This window comes from Varroa jacobsoni, unplaced genomic scaffold, assembly GCF_002532875.2.
Source record: "Varroa jacobsoni isolate VJ856 unplaced genomic scaffold, vjacob_1.0 scaffold_881, whole genome shotgun sequence".
Taxonomy (NCBI): Eukaryota; Metazoa; Arthropoda; class Arachnida; order Mesostigmata; family Varroidae; genus Varroa; species Varroa jacobsoni.
Genome location: NW_019213783.1, coordinates 72,111 through 94,313, shown reverse-complemented (window position 1 = coordinate 94,313; position 22,203 = coordinate 72,111). Strand labels below are relative to the sequence as shown.

At 41.2% G+C, this 22,203-nt stretch overlaps 1 protein-coding gene across 1 annotated transcript; it reads left to right on the top strand.

Moving 5' to 3' along the window:
- Positions 1 to 475: 475 nt before the first annotated feature.
- Positions 476 to 12,977, top strand: Ube4A (Ubiquitination factor E4A). The gene is made up of 12 exons (XM_086970139.1): positions 476 to 2,711; positions 4,641 to 4,782; positions 5,436 to 5,682; positions 7,507 to 7,799; positions 8,008 to 8,170; positions 8,276 to 8,524; positions 8,771 to 8,976; positions 9,154 to 9,357; positions 9,633 to 9,888; positions 10,421 to 10,605; positions 10,809 to 10,945; positions 11,129 to 12,977. Exons 1-12 carry the CDS (start codon positions 2,432 to 2,434, stop codon positions 11,866 to 11,868), a joined length of 3,102 nt encoding a protein of 1,033 aa, XP_086826265.1. The 5' UTR covers positions 476 to 2,431; the 3' UTR covers positions 11,869 to 12,977.
- Positions 12,978 to 22,203: the final 9,226 nt, after the last annotated feature.

Here is a 22,203-nt window from a genome sequence, read left to right as displayed (position 1 = left end):
CGCCTCCTCTCCCGATGCGTTATGTCCTGAGCGAGTTCTTGTCTCTCACTCTTCCACCGAATGCGACAGTGTTGTAGCTATCGTAGCGTCTCAGTTACTAGCAGCCTCCTTAGCCTGACACAGCCGAGTCGCCCCTGCTTTTCCAACACTTCTCGTTTTGTCGTTGCAGCGCTAGTTATACAAGCGTTCGTCATGTTATATATGTATTCCACAAATTGTTTCAGATCTGTTCAGGGCATAACAGGCGTATTTTTAGCTCTCAGATCACTCTCTTTTCTCCGCTGTGACACTACTTTGCTTACGGCTGCAGCTCTAGCCTATTCTAGGCCAGGACAGGCAGGAAGCATGTGAACCGCATCGCCTCTTTCTCCTTACGGACAGTGGATGCCACGTTAAGGTCATCAAGGTCTCTATAACCCGTTATTAGATGAGCCATGAAGCAATCCATCTCGCCTTCCTTCCTTTACGTCAGGCATCAGATCTTTCGTATTTTTGCGCGGCGGTCTTTCTTGTGTAAAGTTCTCCACCCCTCTTGCCCGGTAACTAGCATTACTTTTTTCCGACACTTTCATGCCATCTGGACCTTCTTTTTCATAATCTGCACCTTCCGTAGTCACGAGGTCCAAAATGGACAACTCGGTAAGATTAGTGCAGCATCTCTACAGTTGGTTTCGAACCATAGTTACTGTCTCTAGGCTTAGTAGGTAAACGCATTACCAGTGCACCGTGACAGGGATTCCAAATCAGAGCTACAGTCTGTGTGTTCCGTTTATCGCAATTAGCGGAAACGTAATTATTATTATAATCTAGATTGCCTAGAAACCGTCATTTACAACACGGCATATAATTCGATATGAATTAGCCAGAGGCGTTCTATCCATTTATTTTCTACGTGTTATAGTAATAATTGCTCTGTGTTACTTCATTGTGTGTTTTATAAACAAAGGAAATTAGGATATTTAAATACCTTACGAATTATCGGTTTACTTCCTAGAACTGCAGCCAAAACACTACCGTTCAGCAGTTTCTTAGTGAACGCGAGATATGCTTGTAAATGTTATTAAGCCGCACACTTAGACTTTTACTTTTCGATTTTGAATTTTTTTTTAGTTTTAGTGGCATCTTATGTGCTTTGATTGTCTGTATCCTAATAAAAATTATATATTGGTACCATTATAATGCAATAGTAATTCTTCAAAGCGTTAGGACGTGACGTTTATTTGCTTTAGGCCGTCGAATCTTATAAAATGTGCTACGAACTAACAAGCCGAATGTCGCCCCGCTTCCAAAACACAGTCAAGTATCGTCCAGGTACAGAACACGATTATGTTTTATTGTAGCTGTTATCAGTCTGTTCTCAATCCGGCGCGGCAATTCCCATGTTGATTCGCATTAGCGATATTCCCTCTCCCTTTTGTTTACAACCAGTATCAGCCGTTTGTGCATTTAAATGCGATGTTCTATGCCGGCCGTGTTTCTTCTCAGGCTGTACACTAACAACACCTAATGACCGCAAGTTCATCTGTGCAAGGGGTACACGAACTCAGCTTGACACTATCAATCTTATACCGTTAGACTAGATCTCTCTTTTCCAACTTTCCTCAACTCATTAATGGTGCTGATAAGCGAAGTAGCGTTTACCAACTGCTGATTTCCAATATGATTCCGAATGCGTCTGCTCGTTGGCTTTTTATATGTTTTGTTCGTTCGTTCGATATACCTGTCCATTCGTCTGTCGGTCTACCGTCGACTGCTAGCAATCCCAGTGCTGCGCTCAATTGACGTCTGTGTCGTCGTTTCTTTCATTATTGTGGCTACTCCCTCTGGTCCTAATGGTTTTGGCTTAACCGAGAAAGCAATCTACCACTGTCCAGCTGACGGGGCTGGCTGGCTTGTGCTACCGCTATTTTCCTTGTGACGATCGATCTCAGTTCATTCCCTCACTCTTTTCTCGCTCCTTCTCTTTCTCTCGCTGTTTCACGAACGATTTTTGACACACTCATCACTCGTCGACAATCCGAGGGGGAGTAGAGCCAGTGTCCTTCTTGCGTTCCGTGCTCTAGCTGCTGTTGCTGCAATTACTTTGGCCTTCGTCCGGGTCTATCTGACCGCCCAAGTGCAGTAAACCATAACCCAATCGCCTATTTCACTGTGTGTGTGCGTGCGTGCGTGCGTGCGTGCGTGTGTGTGCACCTGTGAGTTTGTTTGCTAAACGGCGTAAATCAGGTGGTTGCGTGTGAAACTACTGGTTGACCCGCCTACTAATTGCTATGTCCTGGAGTAACTAGGATCAATCTACGCATATCTGTGCCGTGTGCCTCCAGATTTTTCGACGGAATAAGGAAGAATTATTTTTCTACACGTTTAGCAGCCACGGCGTCCGTCCCGTGTCAGCTATTTGACGTTTTTCATAGTCCCCTCTAGCGAAAAAATGCCAGCGGACAATCCCTTCATGTCGTTGCTTCCCTCCACAGTGGCCGGAAACGGGACAGGATCAGTTGGCACAGATCAGCAACAGCAAATTCGGCAGCCTTCGCAGCAACAGGCAGCCAAAGTAGCGGATGCCGTTAGCCAGAATCACTGTTCAAGCGAGAAAAATTCAGTCGGTGACAACAGCGACGATGAAGCCTCAGCAGTGCTTGAGAGCCGACTGGAAACTGTGCTACGGGTTAGTGCTCAGCCGGGCAAAGAAAAATGTGTCTTCTTGCAAGGTAAGTAAACACTGTGTACTGCCTGTTCGCGTCAAGTGATCAGTCATTATCACGTTACTTCGCTGCGTAACTTAGTTTGATTATTGCTATTGTTAGTTGTAGTCAACATTCGTAGGGTAAATATTACAAACACGCAAAAGATTACCTGAGTGTCCAGCGTATTATCGAGTCTGTGCATTAAACGAGGTAACGCATTATACGAATATTAATGTCATATGAATAGTAAGCTCCAGTTATCGAGGTTAAGAGGGTCGCTTTCAATAACAACGCCATTCAAATAAGTCAATGTTTAATATACACAAATGACGCGAATTTGGGTTGAGGTCACGTTTGTTCGACGCGCAACCAATATTCATAAGCAAATGCATGAAAAAATATCTACCCAATGAGGGCTGATGTGACTATATCTTTATCTAAATTAGAGTGCATTTATGATAAGAACTGACTATAAGGACATCTAACTGCGAGAATCTAACTGCGCTATAGGCAGGGCATAGATTTCGATAGGCGCCTTGTCACTTCACTGATGATGATGTCGCTCACGTGGTGCAGCGAAGGGGGATGGCGACATGGTCACTTATTACGGTTAATAAACAACGCTGAGTTAACCCACCCTACTATTTTTTATGGATTTCCTTATTATTATGTAAACTGATTTAATGTAGGTACTTATAACCAATAGTTGCGTACTGAAATTGCAAAAACGATTTTTCTTTGTTTTTATCCAGCATGTGTACTGCAATACATATATATATATATATATATATGCGCTTTGTAAGTTTTCGGGAACAGTATTGTCCCTTTAGAGGTTGTTTTTTGAAGCTAGCTGGAAATGTGCCATGGGAAGTGCATATGAGTGAATTCTGACCCGATTGGGTAAATATTTAATGAAAGGAAAAGTTTGTTTTTAATACAAAGCGTAATGTAAATTTGGCTGATCGTTAACCGAAAGTAGCAATTTATTTTTCGTTTTCCGGGCTTGAAAACAAAGGTACACCAATGTTTGGAAAATCGATTTTTGCGCTGATAAATTTATGCTACGCTATTAGGAAATAATCTGGCGACTGTGCGCCTTTACCTTTACAATAAACGAAATTAGCCTTATACGTCTCTATAGGTAAACTAAGATGCATTTAATAGCAAAACAGGTGAGAAGCGAAGCTCGCAGAAAACGCTGTGATATACCACTTATGCCTCTGAGGTCTATAGAGAACAGCTTAGAATATACTTCATACCCCAAAAGGTCTAAAACAATGATTTTAACGAGAACTCTAAAACACGTTTAAAGGTATGAGTACTTTTTTTTTTAAATTAGTAATAGCTTCCTTTTCAGAATTTTTTCGTTCGAAGATATTCTTATTAGCAAAATTTAAATATTATTTTTTTATAAAAAGAAAGGGAAATTTATTATCCAGATTTTTCATTTACAATGGAAACATGTTTTTCACTTTCGTTAGATTATTTCTTTAGGAGATTATTAGAAGAAATTCTAGGGTTTTTTCCAAAACAAATACTTTTAAGTTAAACGATCAAACCAAACATTTGGATCTCATTTGACTTCGCAATAAGAATTAGAATTTTGATGAATATTGCCAAAAATCTGATGAACTCGCGTTGAACTGCAAGAGATATTCATTAGACTATCTTAGTCAATCGTTTTGATAATGGATCAGATCAACTGAAAGTCATTGGCTGTTAGCCGAACTTCGCACTTCACACGTATATTTTACTAGGTAATTATTTACAAATTTCTACACTCAGATTTATTGCAGATTCAAGTGATCATAGCCATTATCTGTAGATGATGAAAAATGTTACGCTTATGCCTTGAAGGTTGTCTATAACTAGCTTCGTGCTATTGGCACTGAAGTATATTATGTCAGAGTGATCATCTGATTTAAGAAATTATTTGTCTATTGTTTTTGGAAGGTATGGCAGAGAGCAACACGCGTCTTACGGTGCGTCGAATGAACGAGGCGGTGTTCGAGCGTCTTATGATGGAACCGGCAGAATTGACCAAGAATCGAAATGATGCCCGGCACGTTTGCTATCTCTACGGGTGCTACCAAAGGTCAGATTGACAGGAAACACCAAGTCAAAACAATCTCGACCATTCACAGCCGAATTCGGAACGAAAAATCGGAAGAAAATTTTTATTACCTTTGTAATAACAATGTGTGCTTCTCGAAAATTAGCTGCCTCACATCTAACTATATGGTCTCAGTATAATTGCAATAGAAGGATACTATGATGCAATTTTATCTATTTATACATGTGGATATTTACTTCTGAGCGCGGGCACGTATATGTTAATGCGTGGAATTAGTATTTTTGTTTCCTAAATTCCTTTAGAAACCCTAGAATGCACTCTCGGTACTCGGTACACAAAGGGTAGTCGGTAATATAACGCCGTTACGTTTTTCATGTTTGGCTTTTTAGATAGACAATATTCATTCAACGAGTGAGAGTTTGAGCTGGATTGTTGTACTGGATTTAATGTTAACCAAAACATTAATGTGAAATACCTCATTCCTAACAATACCCGTACACAGCGATTCAGTTTTTTTGGAAACGACAACAGCTCTCACATCATAACGCGCCTTCTCGAGGTATTTAGTGAACTGGCTATAATGAAACGTTCAACTATGAACATTCACTCACGATTCGTTGTGTAAAAATGCTCCTTGCTTCTCCGTTCCTGTATATGTACGTGTGTTTTTACAGGACATTCAAAAGCGATCTACTCCCGCACGATGTGGCGGTTCAGGTGCGACGCGTCGTGCTGGAACAAGCAGTCACCTGTCTCATGAATGAGGTTATTTACCCAGGTCCGCCGCAACCTTCGCATGCACAGCAGCTCCAGATTATTGTAATGGATGAACGAAGTTCATGCATTGCAGACTTCCTTAGGGAATTGAGTGTCATAGTGGACCAACGCTATAAAGGCGGAGGAGAGGAAGTTACATTAAAGGTAAATTTACAAAATTTTTTTGTACAACAAAAATGCAAATGCAGTAATCATATGATCTGTTCATGCATTCGATAATACACCCTAGATTATTAGCTTCCGAGATCTAGGTTTTGTACATCCCAATACAGTTTTTTATTTGTTGTACAGTCATTTTGACGAGACCGTGGCTCCCAACGAGTACTCAAGCTATAACACGATTTTTTTCGAATGGTTGTAAAACTTGTACGGCAGGGTAGCACTATGCAAGCCAAAATTTACTTCACGATATCATTAAGAGCAGTAGATGCCATAAAAGAGAAAAAAAAATATACTAGTATTTTCGTCTGTTATGTGACTTTAATGGATTTGCTTCTAGCCAGCCATGTTTTAAAAATATGACTTCAAAGACATTATATAGCCCATATAGCCTCACAAGATGGGGTTATATAGGCCAGAGGTTGGGCGATTTGGGCCATTATTAACTTTGTGTTAAAAGAGCCAGCCATTGAATAAAGCTAGCAACAATTTTTTTTTTCTATAGAGGAAACTGTGATTCTAACTGGAAAATGCCAGGCTTTATAATCATCTACGGCTAAGTTAGGCAGATTAAACAGTATAGTTCGGCCCATATGAAATTTTTCTGGGCAGTGTGGAGCTCAGTTTTAGATGGCCTAACCACTGACACATCCACGTATTGCCTGTCATTCAAGAAGTAAGAAAGGAATAGCAATTTCGAGACCTGAAGCCTATATGACTATTGTAGTAACGCATAGTTCAGGCATAAATAACTATATCATATATAGTTAGTATAAGTAGTCATGGATATGGATCACAATTTATCATATAAATTGTGATCCATATCCATGACTACTTATGCTATAGCGCAATATTGTTTTGTGCGAAAAGTGCACTATGCCTGTACCGTCGTCAACATGTTATTTAAAAGCGACTACATCTGGCACGTTGTTGACAACTACCACATATGGTACAACGAGTAAGAAAATACGATACATTTGCTTGACTTGACATATTTATACATATACGCATTCCCACTAAGCTGAGTTAAGTACTGAGATCATTTATTATTTCGAATTTTTAGAATTTTTTTTAGAATTAGATTCAACGGCATGTGGTGTCTATATTCTTAAAATATTGTCTATATATATTTTTAAAATGCTGGTAAAAAAATGGTTGTTTCTTAGTGTAAGCGCTTTTATAAAATATGAGTGCTTTCAGTCTAGCTTTTAAAATGTAACTTTAGGACTGCCGAAAATGTGCTAAAAAACAAGATAGTTATTTTGCTGCTTTATTGTTCAACAAAATTGCGAAAAAAGCACTTAGTTGTCTTATATAACCTCCTTTTTGAAATTCAGAAGTCCAATAATGCGAACTGCACTATATTCCAGACCCGCGTGCATTGAAAAAATCAGAATTCTCGATTATAATAAAATTTTAAATCAGCGTTCCTTTGCCAGAAAGAATGGTGTGGCCCTTTTTTCTGTCCCTTATAGCCCACTGTCCTGCACTGGTAATAAATCACGGTTCGTTTATGCGTTACCAAGTTAACTAGTCAGGGATAATTTTCATAGTGAAATATTACATCTATTATGCTGGGGGTATCAAAAAACGTATTGAAGCTGTATTTGCGCCATAAGGTTGCGACACTCTAGCTTTCTAAATATAAAGCTAAGCCATAAAAAAAACTGGGATATAAAAAAAAAGCTACATAAAAAGCTATATAAAAAAGCTAAAACAAAACTTACAGGTTCGAGATTGAAAATCTAGAACCTATAATATAGCCAAGACCGATCTTTATATTTCCCAGCACTCTATTTTGTTATGTAGGACATAATCAAGCCATCCTTAACAGCTATCGCTCAGGCTGTCACCGATGAGGGCATTATGTCACCGCAGCAACATCGTCTTTTTTCATTAGCAAGATTATTTATGCAAAACGAGCCGCTCGCCGAAGCTATGCTTGCAGCACAGCCAATTCATCAGCCACGGTCGGCCCGTCCTCAAGCTTTCGAGGAGATGCAGGCGATCGCGGAGCTGGAAAGTTCGTTACTGGGAGCCCTGTTCAAATTATCATACCTTGGCGTCGAAGGCGGACAAACGGGTTGGGGTATTTTCGAAAGGTGCGTATGGTTTAAGTTATGATTTTTAATAGACGTAGTTTTTTTAATATGCCTGGTGCAAAAGTCATAAATAACAAGGTTCCGTTAATGGTTAAGTCTTCGGTAAGATGGCTTCGCTTTGACACCGAACACTTTAAAAACATTTTTTGCATCTGAGACCTACCCTGTTTGCTATCTCAATGTGTGTTGCCTTAATTTTTGTTCCTAGAATGATGACGGCAACACTTCAGGACGTGGCTATTGAAGAACAAAATTTGTGGCTGCCCGCCCGTCGCGTGCAGAATGACTTGTTTGAAATGATTGACCAATTGCTACGAATTAGTCCAGCAATACGAGCTCAGGTCATCGAATGGGTGGGATATGCGCTGGACGTAAGTAGCAGTTTAAGCCGTGTTAACCATATGCGCAGCCTTATGGATATGGCCAAAAAACACTTCATCAACGCATTATTAATAACGCGTCGTCTCCATGTGTAGCTTTGCAGCAGCCGCTCGAAGTTGGGTCTGAAAGTAGGCCAAGTTTCTCACGGATTTGCGATGAATCTGACCGCGGTTCTGCTCCGTTTAGCGCAGCCTTTCTGCAAAGTACGTGACCCTGAGAAAGTGCTCAAAGCAGATTTCAGTTATGGAGCGTGGACTTACGACGGAGTTAAAATACGACTTCGGGGCCTTGAGAACGACACGACACTACTACCGAAAAAACCTATAGATAAGCTCACAAAACAAGTAAGTTCTATGTGAAGTTATATCGCGATAAGTATATTTGGACAAATTACTGCCGCATTTGAAGGCAACACTTTTAAAATTGTCAGTTCGGTTGTTTTTTGTACTTTATCATAATTTTGTCGTCATACGGTTCTGCACGGGCAACAGAAAACAAAGTGAGTTCAAAATGAAGTTGCCTTGTTAGATCTCATACCGGGTGATATATTTAATGTATTGATGGGAAACGTCCCGAATGCAATGACACAGGTGAATTTCCCTACTGAGTGTTTCTTCGCGGCTCACAAAGCATTACTGATTAGCACTAGGGTGCTTCATGACCGACTGATGGAGCTCAACAAAGAAATGGGCCGAATGCGAACCATCTACGAAGATTCCCGGGGACAGGTTATTGATTTACAAGGACAGGATTTTGTCGAAAGGCTTGAACAACAGCTAAATGCATGCATGAGTTGGTGGGTACTTATAGCATTGTTTTGCTTAACGGTGTTAGTTAATTAGCGTGATAAAGAGTCTCTCTAAGCACATGCGACTATATTAATAACGCTGACTTGGTACTTACAATGATGACAGTGTTTTCCCCATCATTTCATCACTACATTGAGACGTAATTTTTCTATTTCGTTTACCAGGTATCAGAGTATGCGGACAACGCTGTTCGAGCCAGACTTCTTCAAGATGCTAGTGAATTTTACTGTCGCTTCAGCTCATTGGCTTGTCGAGGTTGCCACTCGCGACGGGGAACCCTTCGAGCAAGTGACGCCGGCGGAACGGTTGTCGCTAGTACCTGAACATATACTCGAAAACGTTTCAGACAGCGTCGTCATGACGAGAAGGTATTTGATTATCAATTTTTTACAGCAGGTGGGCTAAATGAAGTCATCAATCGAAATACATATGCCGAATAATACTGTAGGTGTTTTTACTTTTTACTAGGTACATTACTTTGGGACAGTTTCACAACTAATTGTAGCGTTTGGTGCTCATTACAGTTTCAAATCATGCGTCGTTTCCAGCAATTTACATGACCAGATTGTCAAAATAAAAAAAAAACAAGTAGTGATGGATGATCAACCATGCTATTCGCATTATGATATATGTATGGTTACAGATTTGGTGAGCGCAATTTGAGTCAATTCACGCCTCATCTTGCCCCATTATTGCGACTCATCACTACATTTATGGGCTCGGCCGATCGTGTCAACAATCCCCACTTGCGAGCGAAATTAGCTGAAATGCTTGAAAGTCTAGTAATAACCGTCAATACACATGATCCGCACGGGATCAATTCAAGTATCAGTAACGGGGATGTTTGCGCACTTCTTGAGACCTCAATTTCGGATCCTCTTGCCGAAACTTTAATTCAGGTGACAAGCAAGGAATTCTACCTACACGTAGAGTCATTATCCTAATGGTGTTAATGTAATGGAGTTGTAGTATTTTTACATATCACACAACAAAAAATTATAAAAATATTACGAAAAAAATAAAGCGAGTACGAAATTTAGTAATGTCAAAGTTATCTTATATAACAAGGTTTTTAGAAGTCGGAGTTCCTTTTACTAGATTGTATCTTCTTTTATGTATGTATAAGGGCCTTTATATATAGAGTTTACAATTAGACACATCATATTAAACGAACAAAATGCGAGTTGCGAAACACATCTAAGTATAATTCTTTGACATTTTCTGTTGTTACAATTCTAATTCGTTTCTAGGTATTTCCAGACCCTTACAATAACCTTTGGGTGTGTAACTGGATAACACTGTCCCCCTTTGCAACACGCTCCTGTATTATCTACATTCTCTTGCCTGTTATATTGCAACGTTTGAAAAAGCTGAATTAACAATAAGATTGGAATAAGGTTTTCATGTTTCTTGAAATCGAAAACCTGATAGGTATTCGTGTCGATTGAAATGACGGGTCAAAGCGTGTCCTTCGAGGAAAAGTTTCAGTATCGGCGTCCGATGTACCTGGTACTGGAGCAGCTATGGAAGTTAAAGAAGCATCGAGGCCATATGGAGCAACTATCGGAGGAAGCAGTATTGCATATTGAAGACACAAACCAGCCACTGTTTCTTAGGTAAGTTAACACCCACGTGTTATAAGTCGAACTTATATATTTTTCCGTAGCAGTAGTTTATTTCATCAAAAACACGCTAATCTGATAATAGCACATTAACTTGTAATGAAACCCCTACTTAGCATTATTACCAGTACATACCAGAGTGTTCAGCGATTTAATATGGACTACGATCGTACCTTTTTCCATGAATTTTGATACAGGTTTGCCAATCTGTTGATTAATGATGCTAACTTTCTGGTCGACGAGAGTTTCCAGTTCATGCAGCGATTAAAGGCTCTTGAAAGAGAGCGAGCATCGTGGCAAACGCTGCCGATAGACCGGCGGCAGCAAAACGAAGGTGAATTTTTTAAAATACGGCGAAGGACAATGCTATTATTAATATTATTATTCTCAGGTGTCTGGATAAATAACTAACATGTTGAAACAAACAAAATCGAAAGCTCTAATGGAAAGTGATGACTGGTAATCCTTCTGTAATCCGTGTACATACTGTCATTTCTGTTTGATGCTTCTTGCCTAGGCAATTTTCGCCATCAGGGCATGATTGCCAGGTTTCATAACGTGATGGCCCGTGACACTATTCGCACTCTAACATGGCTTACGTCATCACCTGTTGTGCGACGACTATTTCTACACCCCGTGCTCATTGACCGTATTGTTGTTATGCTCAACTTCTTTTTACTTCACCTTGTCGGTCCTGACCAGAAAAATTTGCGTGTACAGAATCTCCAAGACTACGAGTTTAAGCCTGCTCTTCTTGTCGAAAGCATAGCTCAAACCTACCTTCATTTGGCCGGCGTTAAGTATGCCGACGACGCTCAGGACAGCCGATTTGAGCAAGACGCGTCAACCAAAAGCTTCTATGAAGCTCTGGTACGTGATGAACGCTCATATAAGCCAGAATTATTCGTTGAAGCACAGAAGGTCCTTAATCGGATTGGTCGAGGTGTTCTTGGTGTCGAGATAGAGGAACTGGGCCGAAAGGTAACCGAAGCTCAAAATGCGATTACTCGACAGGAGGAACTCACCCAAGATGCGCCGGAAGAATTCATGGACCCTCTTATTTTCACACTAATGACCGATCCTGTCATACTGCCGTCGTCCGGGGTTACTGTGGATCGTAATACTATCGCAAGGCACTTACTAAGTGACCAAACGGATCCGTTCAACCGGCAGCCACTCAACCTAGAGCAGGTTAAACCAAACGAAGAGCTGAAGGTCCGTATCGATAAATGGTTGAGGGAGATCCGCAAAAAATGAGCACAGAGAAGGAACGTTTCGTTAAAAAGAGGAATGAAGAATAAATAGCAAAACAAACAGAATTAACGCGCGCATTGATATGATCTAGGCATCTTAACCACTGTGTTGGTCTTTGATATATGATGATGCGGATTATGAGGAACAAAACGTAGAAATTATATACGTTTTCGCGAAAAACACAATAACAGGAGATTCCGTTGACCCAATATCAGTGATTATTGGTCTTTTAGAATGTTGTCTGATCGTAAACTAGACTAATGCCAGTGTGCGACGAAAAATATAGATGCATACTATAGATAAATATGAATAATATATATATATATATATATATATATATATATATATTAATGTCAGCATAAAAAATATTTGTTTCTGTGTTGTATTGTTAGAAAAAGAAACAGAAGACGATGAAAAGCGGTATAAGAATGCTGAAATGCGTGACAAGCACTCTCACAGGAGTAGAAGAAAAATAACAAATACTTAAATAGACAGACTCTAAGCGTGTTAGCTTAAACGTGATACGTGTGTGTATATGAACGACGGTTCTATCTGTATACATTATTGTGCACTGTTTAAGTAGAAACATATGGTGCACTTGATTCTGATGAATGAAGCTGAGATTCCGCATGAGCTACGCTAGCTTGTTTAAGGAAAAATTGCATAAACAAAGAGATGACTAGAAGAGTAGTAAATGCTATATTAAAACCTGTTCAATGAAGAAGAATACCCCTAACTACTCGGAGAAAGGTACCGTTTCAGAAAAGGTAAATAGCCCAAATGTACTTTCTTTTTTTGCTTTGAACTCGTTTTCGAATTACAACATCTGCCAAACATGAAAATAAAAAAAGCTACAGTAACAAATTTCAGTAAGCTGGAAAGGATCGCTTACAGCACAGGAAATATTAGCAAGGACTTTGTGGTGCGAAATGCTGAGTTCAAGTATAGCATCCAGGCGTTTGTTTCAAAACATAACAACTCAATGTAATCAGGAGTCGCTGAATGTGTGTTAAGTGACGTGAATTTATGTGGAGGTCAAGTTAGGACCTACTTGAACTTGAGATTTACCATGAAGAGATGACATTTTAAATAAATAGTGATTAAAAAAATCATTTTGATAGTGTTTGTTATTTTTCATCCAGGAAAGGGCATAATTAATTTTGAATTTGTTTGACGTCGTTCGTCAACATCCTGAACAGCTCCGTTTAAAATAATTTGAAATTGATGGTCATCATCTGGGTATGAGGAGTTCAAAAAAAGCAAGCTAACTTTCGCAATATCGGCGACATTTATCTGTTATACAAAGTATAAATAGAACAATATCAACAACAACAAATCTTAATTGTGCTAGGACTGTTAGGCGATTTACATTATATAGGCTAGACTTCCCTACGTAGTAACAGTGTTAATAACATCTATTCGACTCTTTGCACCGAAAGCCATGGGCTTGTATAGGTATACTGTGTCTATGGCCAAGGTTCAGAGAATAAGAAGTTGTTAATCATTTCCAGTAGTCCTCGACGAGACGAAGCCTAAGAGATGGGTTGAGGAATACGAGTGGCTAGCGTAGGAACGGAAATGACCGGGTGTCGTGAAATAACCGTGTAGATATTCGCAACGAGTAATTCTCGCTTAATTCGAAGATCGGTGCGCGGGAGACTTAGATAGCTTTCAAGGAAAGGCTGTATTCTCTCTTTTCTGAAGTAGCCCGGCTTGCTGAAGCGGTTTTATGAGCTTTCAGGTTGTACGGGAGACGTTCCAACCGTTTGTGTTAAATCAGCACTGCTAGGTGAGCTGAGGCTCAAACTCAATTCAGCATAGCTAACACCCGAAGTAATTCTAAATCAACTATTTTTCGGAATTTTATCACAGTGGCCAAGCTTACGCGAAGTTTGCGGTGCTGGAGACAACACGCCGAAAAAGCCTGACAGCCATTTTTAAAAATGCGCCTAGAAAAGGCTGAGTGCTGGGTGCTGTCGCTGTTCCAAGGTCAAATAAGATGCGCAGCATTTACAGGGAAGGATTGCGGTTGTCCAGGCAGATATACTAGATTGGCATGCTCCATTTGTGTTTATGTTGTGAATCCATCAAAAAAGGTGCTCCCAGTGCATCCATTGATGCGTATCATCTAGTTAGTTCTCGATGAACAGTGATAATATAGGTGTTGCAGAAAGAATGGAAGATCCATGGGTTCGCTTTTGACAAAGTCACCTTATTACGTTCCAGTCAGAGAGGATCAACAAGTGACAAAATCCGTCAAAGCGTTGGTGTTTTCAACCCGTCATGAGAGTCACCAAGACGTTTACAAAACTGTACGAGCGCACTATTTTCTGAGCCGAAAGATAGGGATTAAGGCACGTGGGTACGTTCGTGACGGCTATGTGCATTGACTTGCGTGAAAAACTGGAAGAGTATCTCCTGTCCTGTTCCATCCGTTGACCAGTATCTGCTGATCCGCTGTTAGAAGAAGGTGGGAATCGACTCCATCGGGTAGCGCGAATAGCCGCAATTACAACGAGTGTTGTTATGGCAGCAGGGTACGCGTCGGAATAAGAAAGGCCTAGTTGTGTAAGCAGGACAACCCCGATAGTCCACGAAGTTGTGTAACTTGTTACTAGGTTCTAAAAACATTTTTTTTTTTACTTGCACAAAGGGATCATGAAATTTAGACAGTGCAGACAACTATGTGCTAGATGATATAGACTACGAAACAAAGGCCTAGATGTGATGATACACATATTATAAATACATGAATTAATACAGTACACATTCTTGGCAACCAGCGTCAAAGCTAAAGCAGTCCGCAGCAGTACAATCGGTATACTAAATTGAAGGTAGGTTTCTGCGCTTGTTTACAGAATATAGTACACATTTTTCTCGCTATGTTACGTATTTCCCGTCCTTGTTCACGACGTTCCATTATCTCTCAACCTTTAAGCAGTCCTTTGAGTAACAGCGCTGTTACTGTACAGTAAGGAGATGTTCCGGGCCGCCGTAGCAGCGTTCTAATTTCGACAAGATGCCTAATACAAGACATATTAGAAATGCACATTTTTTCTGCCTGGAATATCCATCCTAGAGAAGTTCTTTTGAAATGAAATTGCATCGCATACAATGCTATTACAGCACGCCGATAGAGCAGGAAAAGCTTTTTTGGACAACGTCACAGACGTAAGCAACACGTAAGATTGAGGGGAAAAAGTTTAAAAAAAAAGCGTGGAAGCTTGCGTTTTAGCCTAATATATATGTTTCGCGCGCAACAATGTCAAGATTATCATTTTCGTTAATGGAGCTAGGACAGTAACAGTATATAATTTCACGACAAACAAATGTGTTTCATCTTATTAGATCATTATCATTAACTGGACTTACAAGCCAGGCGTGATGGACACATTGCAATTATGTTTCGTTTCATTTGTCTTTTGCTAGTTAATTTCGCTCTGTGTATTTCGCGATACAAATCAGACGAATATGCTGTACCTCTATTAGTCTTTTGCTGCAATACGGATTTAGCTTGGGAAGTAGCTTAAAAGATATATACGGTGCGTCATACATGAGTTAGATGTCTACTTATACAGTCTATCAGGGCTCTGTTTTTTGCCAAACGTCTATTTGGGTCTATGGGTAATATGACTGGAGTACACGTGATTATAAGTAAATATGGACTAATGGCATCGATTTTCGAAAGCCTTTCTTGAAAAAGAGTTATGTAAAACGTCATACCAACTTAGCGGGAAGCTATGAACGTAAAACGTCGGATTCAAGAATATGCATGCACACTAATATATGAATCAATATCTTTGAGCAATTTTTTTCATTAAACCATAACTTATGCAATTAATTAGATAGTTACAATTATTTAGTAATCAAATAATAAGTAATGAAACTACATAAATAATGTCGTTTGTTTGTCGTTGAATGTCAACTACCTGCCACTCTGAAAAATCAGGGAAAGAGATTTTTCAGAATGTAACTTTGTACAAATTCGTAGAATTTTATGTAACCGGTAATTTTAGATTTAGAATTACTCGCGATATCAATCCACTGCATATATCACTCAAGTGCAAACTAAAACTATCTGCAAAAAATCAGGGTCAACGGCAGTGCCGATGGTAACGATATGGTCAATCTGATATAGCCCAATACGAGGCGTGCATATACACGTACGGCCTTTGAACGAGTACTTCTATGACCAGTCGGAGCTCGTTGAGTGGATTTGTCAATTCCACATGAACCCTACGTAGAAAACGAAGGAACGCTAAGCAAACTGCAGTGCCAATGACATGACTCATGCGCAACATAGTAAGCCCACAGGCTTTGCCCCCCTGTCCCCTCCTCTTTCTGTGGCTTCGTTTGCTGTCGGCAGAGCTATCTTTGTGTCTGATCTGGATAATTCTAAACATAGTTACATAAAGCGCGTCTTTTGTGGGTATGGTGATTTAACCGGCCTGTTTGAAAATGGGCCGCAGACTGCAGTTAGAATCAACTCCTCTCTTTCACTTTACTATATACAACAGGTCTATATGCACAAGGTATCGGCTTATATTTTGGATACATCTACCTTGTCCAAACGATATGTACAAAACTTATAAAGAAACAATCAGGTTTTGTTATAGATCATTTTCAGAGACTTGTTCCCCCACATAGTATACGGTTCTTTTCATAACATAAAGCCCGTCTAAAGCATTGAGTGCGAACAAAATATACAATGATATTAGATACACAAAAAATTTAGTCAATGCCATCGAAAGGTCTTTAACGACGTGCAGATGCGTACTATCTCGTAAGGCATTTCACGCATTCGGCCAAGTGCCTATGGCATCTCGACATAATAGCTATCCTTGTCAAAACCGTCCGGTGACGTCTTAAAAGGGTCTCATTTCTCGCGCCTCTCGGTTTACAATTAAAGGCTATACATGGGTTCCAGCCAGCGCGTTTAAATCTGCCCGGTCATACCAGCAGCAGACGTATGAAATAGCTGTATTCTTGCTCAGCGTCTCAATGTACTGCACTGCGATCTCGAAACGTCTCACCGACATCTTTGCAGTGTGAAGATTGTAGACGACGGCGGACAGGAGGATCACGTCGCTTTCGCTTGGAAATCGCTGCCGTATTCACACGTCGCATATGCTTCTCCCTCATCTGAAATGGTAATCTGATTCTTTGGTAAGGCGCGATGTCCGCTCTGCCAGTTAGTTTACGGTAATGATTCCGCAGCAGAGTTAACAGCAGTCGACTCGTTGTTTGCCGTATTTAGACTAGGACAACAGCCGCAATACGCGGATTCTCCTTTAGGCCAGCAAACGGCAACGTAACATCAGCAGGCAGTTGAGAGAACTCAACTTAGGTGCGTCCTCAACATCTCTAACAGCTCGAGATAGCGAACGTTAAAGGGTAGCGCTCTTCAGCTACCGAAAATGACTTGCAACTTACTTTCGAACCGCACATTGGGGCGGAGAAGGCCTCTGCGCTGTTCCATTGAATGAAGCGCCCGTCGGGGCTTCATCAGCATGGTGCCTATCTGCTCAGTAGCGTAGTAACAGCTCCTCTGACCTCCAAAGACGCTATCCCATCCAGTTCGACCACTTGCATCTCTGGCTTTGATAGGTCGACATGTGGCAGGAGCTGGTGGCAGTTGATATAAATAAACAACGTAAGGCTTTATACTGCGTTTTGCCTTAGCAACAACAATAGCATCGTACTACTTATTCAGGAGGGTGCGTCAGCCTGGTTTCTCTGGCCTAGCAATGAGCGTGTGTACAAGAAGGCATGAAAACATCTCATTTAGCATATTCCTTGTGCTGACTGAAGTTTAGCAGCTTACAAAATATCACACTAAAGTAAGACGATATCGTAAAGATAACAATATATAATACTACAGAAAAAATGTATTGTATCACCCTTTGCAAACATTTTGAAAGAACCTTAGAGAGCTGAACCGGCGTACATGAAACACGATCACCTCAGGCCCGATTGATTTTCTATACTTCAATTTCGAACGCATTACTCAACATGTCCTTGAAACCCTATGAAGAAAAGTTTTCATATTTGTTAAAGATACGCAAATACGTATAAGTTGGTACAGATCGTGTATTGATTCATGTGCAATTAGATTGACTTCATAAAATTTCAGCTGCCGTACATCATAAGTATTGCTCTAATAAGGAAAACGGAATACGTCAAATAAATTCTAAAACTTTTAAGAAGCACGCAGTCTTCAGAGAACTTTTTAAATCAGTAAGCTTGTCATAAAAAGCTAATTCACTTATTTCTCCATACAAAACGGCGGCGTAATTTAGCTATTAGCAAATACATATTTACCGGTGTTTTTGAAATAGATACATAATAAATAGATAAATGCTGATTATTAGAGATACTGACTAGCAATTTAAATTTCAAGCCCTAGATCTCATTTCGTGCGTTTTCCAACAGGAAATGTATTACGAGTTCAAAGAATGTATATTTTGCAAGCCAGGATCGTCAAAATCGATCACTGACCTATTCATCAGATTACCACTTCGAAATTTTCTGTTTGCTTGTTTCAGTTGCACCAAAAATTCACAAATCTGAGAAAGTTTGTAAAAACGGAACGAACGCTTTTGCAAGAGTGATTTAGTGATTTTGAACGCTTCTAAAACTAGAGTAGATCGTTTCATTTATCGTCATTAGCATTTGAATAGAGGCACATCTGATTAAAGCTTACGTTGTTTCGAACTACTAATCCACTTTTATGCTCGGATGACTTCAGAATCCATAATTCCATTTTTTAAAGCGCATCATTAATAGCGTATGCTTGAACTGCGCCAAGTTTCTATAAAGACATTTATAGCAATCCTCCAGAAAAACAAAGATGAGATCATTTGACATTGAGTAGAAGCATGCAAGTAATTTCAATAACGGAAGTCTTACCAAGATCATAATATATTTTAAGAAAAAACATATTAGAAGCCAAGCATCGGTTAAGAAAATATTGTACCTCATTTTGTTGAGGTACACGTATATATATTACGAATATATACGTACATCTATTTAACTGCGAACTTCTGCAAGAAGTTCCCGTGTCAATTGTATTGTGTATGTAATCGTAAAAAAGAGACGGGATCGACAAAGTACATTTATACATGAGAAGCCGAAATCACAAAACATTTTCTAGTGACTTTTGGCTTATTTTATTGTCCCATTCTTACAACTTTAAATTCTTCTATTTCCGCAAGTCTGAGGCACTAAACGTTATAAGATCACAGTCATGCTTTGAAGAGATAGGACAATTTACCGACAAAATAACAATTGTTCCGTAATTCGAATAAGTGCGTCTTGACAGCTCAATATGACACAACAGAAAGTAAACTTTTCTGTATATTATTAGTAAAGCCTTGAATTATATCCTTAATGAGGCCACAATTTCCGTCTATTACTTCTAGTTTTCGAAGGACTCAGGAACAGATTTATATCGTCATGTTATACATTATGGATTACAGTAGCTACGGTCATAGTAAATTGAAGCGGTCTCCCACGCGACCTAACAACTGTATGCTGTTTATGCGTGGGTAAAAAGACTTCTTCGGAAATGTCGCTATTGCTTTTGCTTCGAATTGTTCACATCTTCACCATCTTAATTCTTTTCTTTTTTCTTATCTGTAACGATACACTTCTATTTCTCTGTCGCGTTGGGGATATTCTGAATCCATTGCTTGGGAGTTGAGGAACCGCCACGCTTGCTAAGAAGTAGCAAAGCCTTATGAAGACCGTGACAGGTGCTTGGCCTGTCCAATTCTTTACGGACCGATGTTCGTTGTGGACACAGTGGTCGACAGGTTTGCGATGGAGTGACAGACATGGAAAAGGCTAGTGCCGTTTCCCCCATCTGCAGGGTACGGGAAGCGTCGCCAACGAAGCCAGCCAGCTAGCTTGCCATTGGGGGCTGGCGAAGAAAATAGGGGTACGGGGAAGGTAACAGATTGAGGAACATTGCCTTCAAAGATGTCTCCACGGCATTAATGGGGTGGGGCGTTGTTCTGTGAGCCATTTGCCCGAAGCGACTGACGCGAAGCGTCCGGCCGCTGCGAGCCTTCAACTTTCGAGCTGCCTGGGCAGCGGCGAGTCAAGCTGGTATATTTCTCAACTTTTGAAACTTTTTAATGATGTGTCACAGTGCTGGACCTTCACTTTCCTATCCTGGCGTGTGCTGTGGCCGCAGCAGTAGTTGACGCCGATGGCAGTAGTGCCACTGACCATCTCTTCGAGTCAGAACGGGTTTGGCTGGGTTGACTGACCGGACTGGGTTTCCCTAATGCCCCCTCCCTCAGCCTTTCCCTGCCTCGCTTACCTTATCCCTTCTATACTAGCTAGAGCGCGGCCCGATTCATTTTGACTGCCCGACCGGTCCATTCGAGCTCCGTCGACGAGTCCGATTCAAAACGTCCGCTGCCACCCTAAGTCCGCCAGCGGGTTATCGACAGAGAGAGAACGGCCGAATAAAACAAGGCTTCTGCTTTTTGAAGCCGGAGCGAGGAAGAGAAGGATGGATAAGAGGCGTGGGGTAGTCGGGAGAGCATCAAAAAGACTTCTGCGTATAAGAATCTTAGCAATAGGAGATAGGAATAGCTACGGAAAGACAGAGACATATCCTCTGACTACTGGTGCTGCTGTTATTCGAATGAGACGAAGAAGATGGTGACGGTAGCGCCACCGTCGCCGCCGCTCCTGCTGCCGTCAACGACAAGGAAGAAAAACACAGCATGAAAAAGCGAATTCGATGAAGTGAACAGATCCGACAGAGGAGACAGTTTGGACTGTATATTCGTGTGCCTATGTGTGAGCGCAGTTATACAGATAGACGGTGTGGGGCAAACAGGGGGAGGAACAGGCGAAAAACACGGGATGTCACTAATCTCGACCAGCTACAGATATAAAAGAAACAGCAGGAGTCGGGTCAAGGAAAAATCGCTACTGGACACGAGGCACACATTATGGAAACTCTGCTTGTCGTCGTCGTCGTCGTTTTGCTGCTCGATGCTTTGACGAGGGTTGGTGACCGGCGAGAGATGAGCGAATGCGGGCGGCGGGCAGTGACACCGAGAGACGAGCGTGCAGCGAGCCAATACGAAAAACAGAGTCAAGGGGACATAAAAGGCGGGAGAGTACGGACGAAAAAGATACCACGCAAAGTGTGGCTGCTAGCGTCGCTGTAAAAGTAGGGAGATATAGAGTAAGTGGGAGAAGTGAAGGGATGAATGGGGGCCGAGCGTCAGTGAAGAAAGGCAGGGTATCCACGAGAAGAAAGGAAGACAAGGGCGACGGTGCATAGGATGACCTGACTTCGAGCGGGTTTATTATTAACAGATTAAGATGTGATGGCAGTGACAGCGGAGAAAACATGTACGCATCGTCCTTGTATGTATACAAGCATCGAGTTTGCCCGATGTCGTTGTGTGCCCAACGGCCACTGGCATTGTCCTATAACTTCTGTAACCCGCCGGTAACCGCGTGAGACACGGGCTGACAGAGAGAGGCAGCGAAGCGAACGTCGTGACATCGTCGTCATCGTCATCGCCGCTACCGATTTCAAAAGCCCAGGGGTTAAGCGACGGAACAAAACGAGAAATCAAAATTCCTCTTAAATGCGGTCGAAACTGCTGTCGATCTGAAATCAGAATGAAGGGACGACCTGGAAGGGGGCAACAGGAGAATAAAGTGCAATGCAAAAGCAGTTACCGCCGCTGCTGAAACGAATGAAGTATGCATATAGACAAGAACGACGCATGTGTGAGCAGAGGCCATGTGTAGAAGGCAACATATAGGGAAAGTTCAAGGAAAATTCGAGGAAATGCCTGATATTCAAGTCCTGAGCTGCCTGTAGTGAGAATGGCCCCATAAAGCTGGAAGTACCCTGCAAGTCGAAGTAACCCACATGGACCAAGAACCAAGAGCGGCAGCCGTTGAAGGTTTAAAGACGACGAGGATTCTAAGTTTTCGCGAAGCGCTCACCCATCGCTAGCTTCTCGTCAGGTCGGTCAGAGGTTGTGAGAGCCACTAGCAACTTTGCTATCCTTTAATGATTTCTCGGTAGCAACTCCCGCACGATAAGCAGGCCAGGCCACAACTGAATCTCTTTGCTAGCACTGCCGTCACTTGCGCGAACTGCTCGACGCAAACGAGGAATCCGACTGCTCTAAAGTGCGTGTGGCCACCTTTGCCTCTTTTGCCAACTTGCAATAATCATAACCGGGCAGTCGTACCCGTTGTCGCGCTCAAGTCGTATTCGCCACCAGTGCTGAACCCCTTTATACCCCCTTCGTTCACGCTCTTACTCCTCCGTTTCCCCAGTCAGTTACTATC

Coding starts and splice junctions, on each gene's coding strand:
- Ube4A (XM_086970139.1), top strand. CDS start 2,432: ATGCCAGCGGACAATCCCTTCATGTCGTTGCTTCCCTCCACAGTGGCC. Junction 8,525..8,770: donor TAGATAAGCTCACAAAACAA/GTAAGTTCTATG, acceptor GCAATGACACAG/GTGAATTTCCCTACTGAGTG. Junction 9,889..10,420: donor TTGCCGAAACTTTAATTCAG/GTGACAAGCAAG, acceptor AAAACCTGATAG/GTATTCGTGTCGATTGAAAT.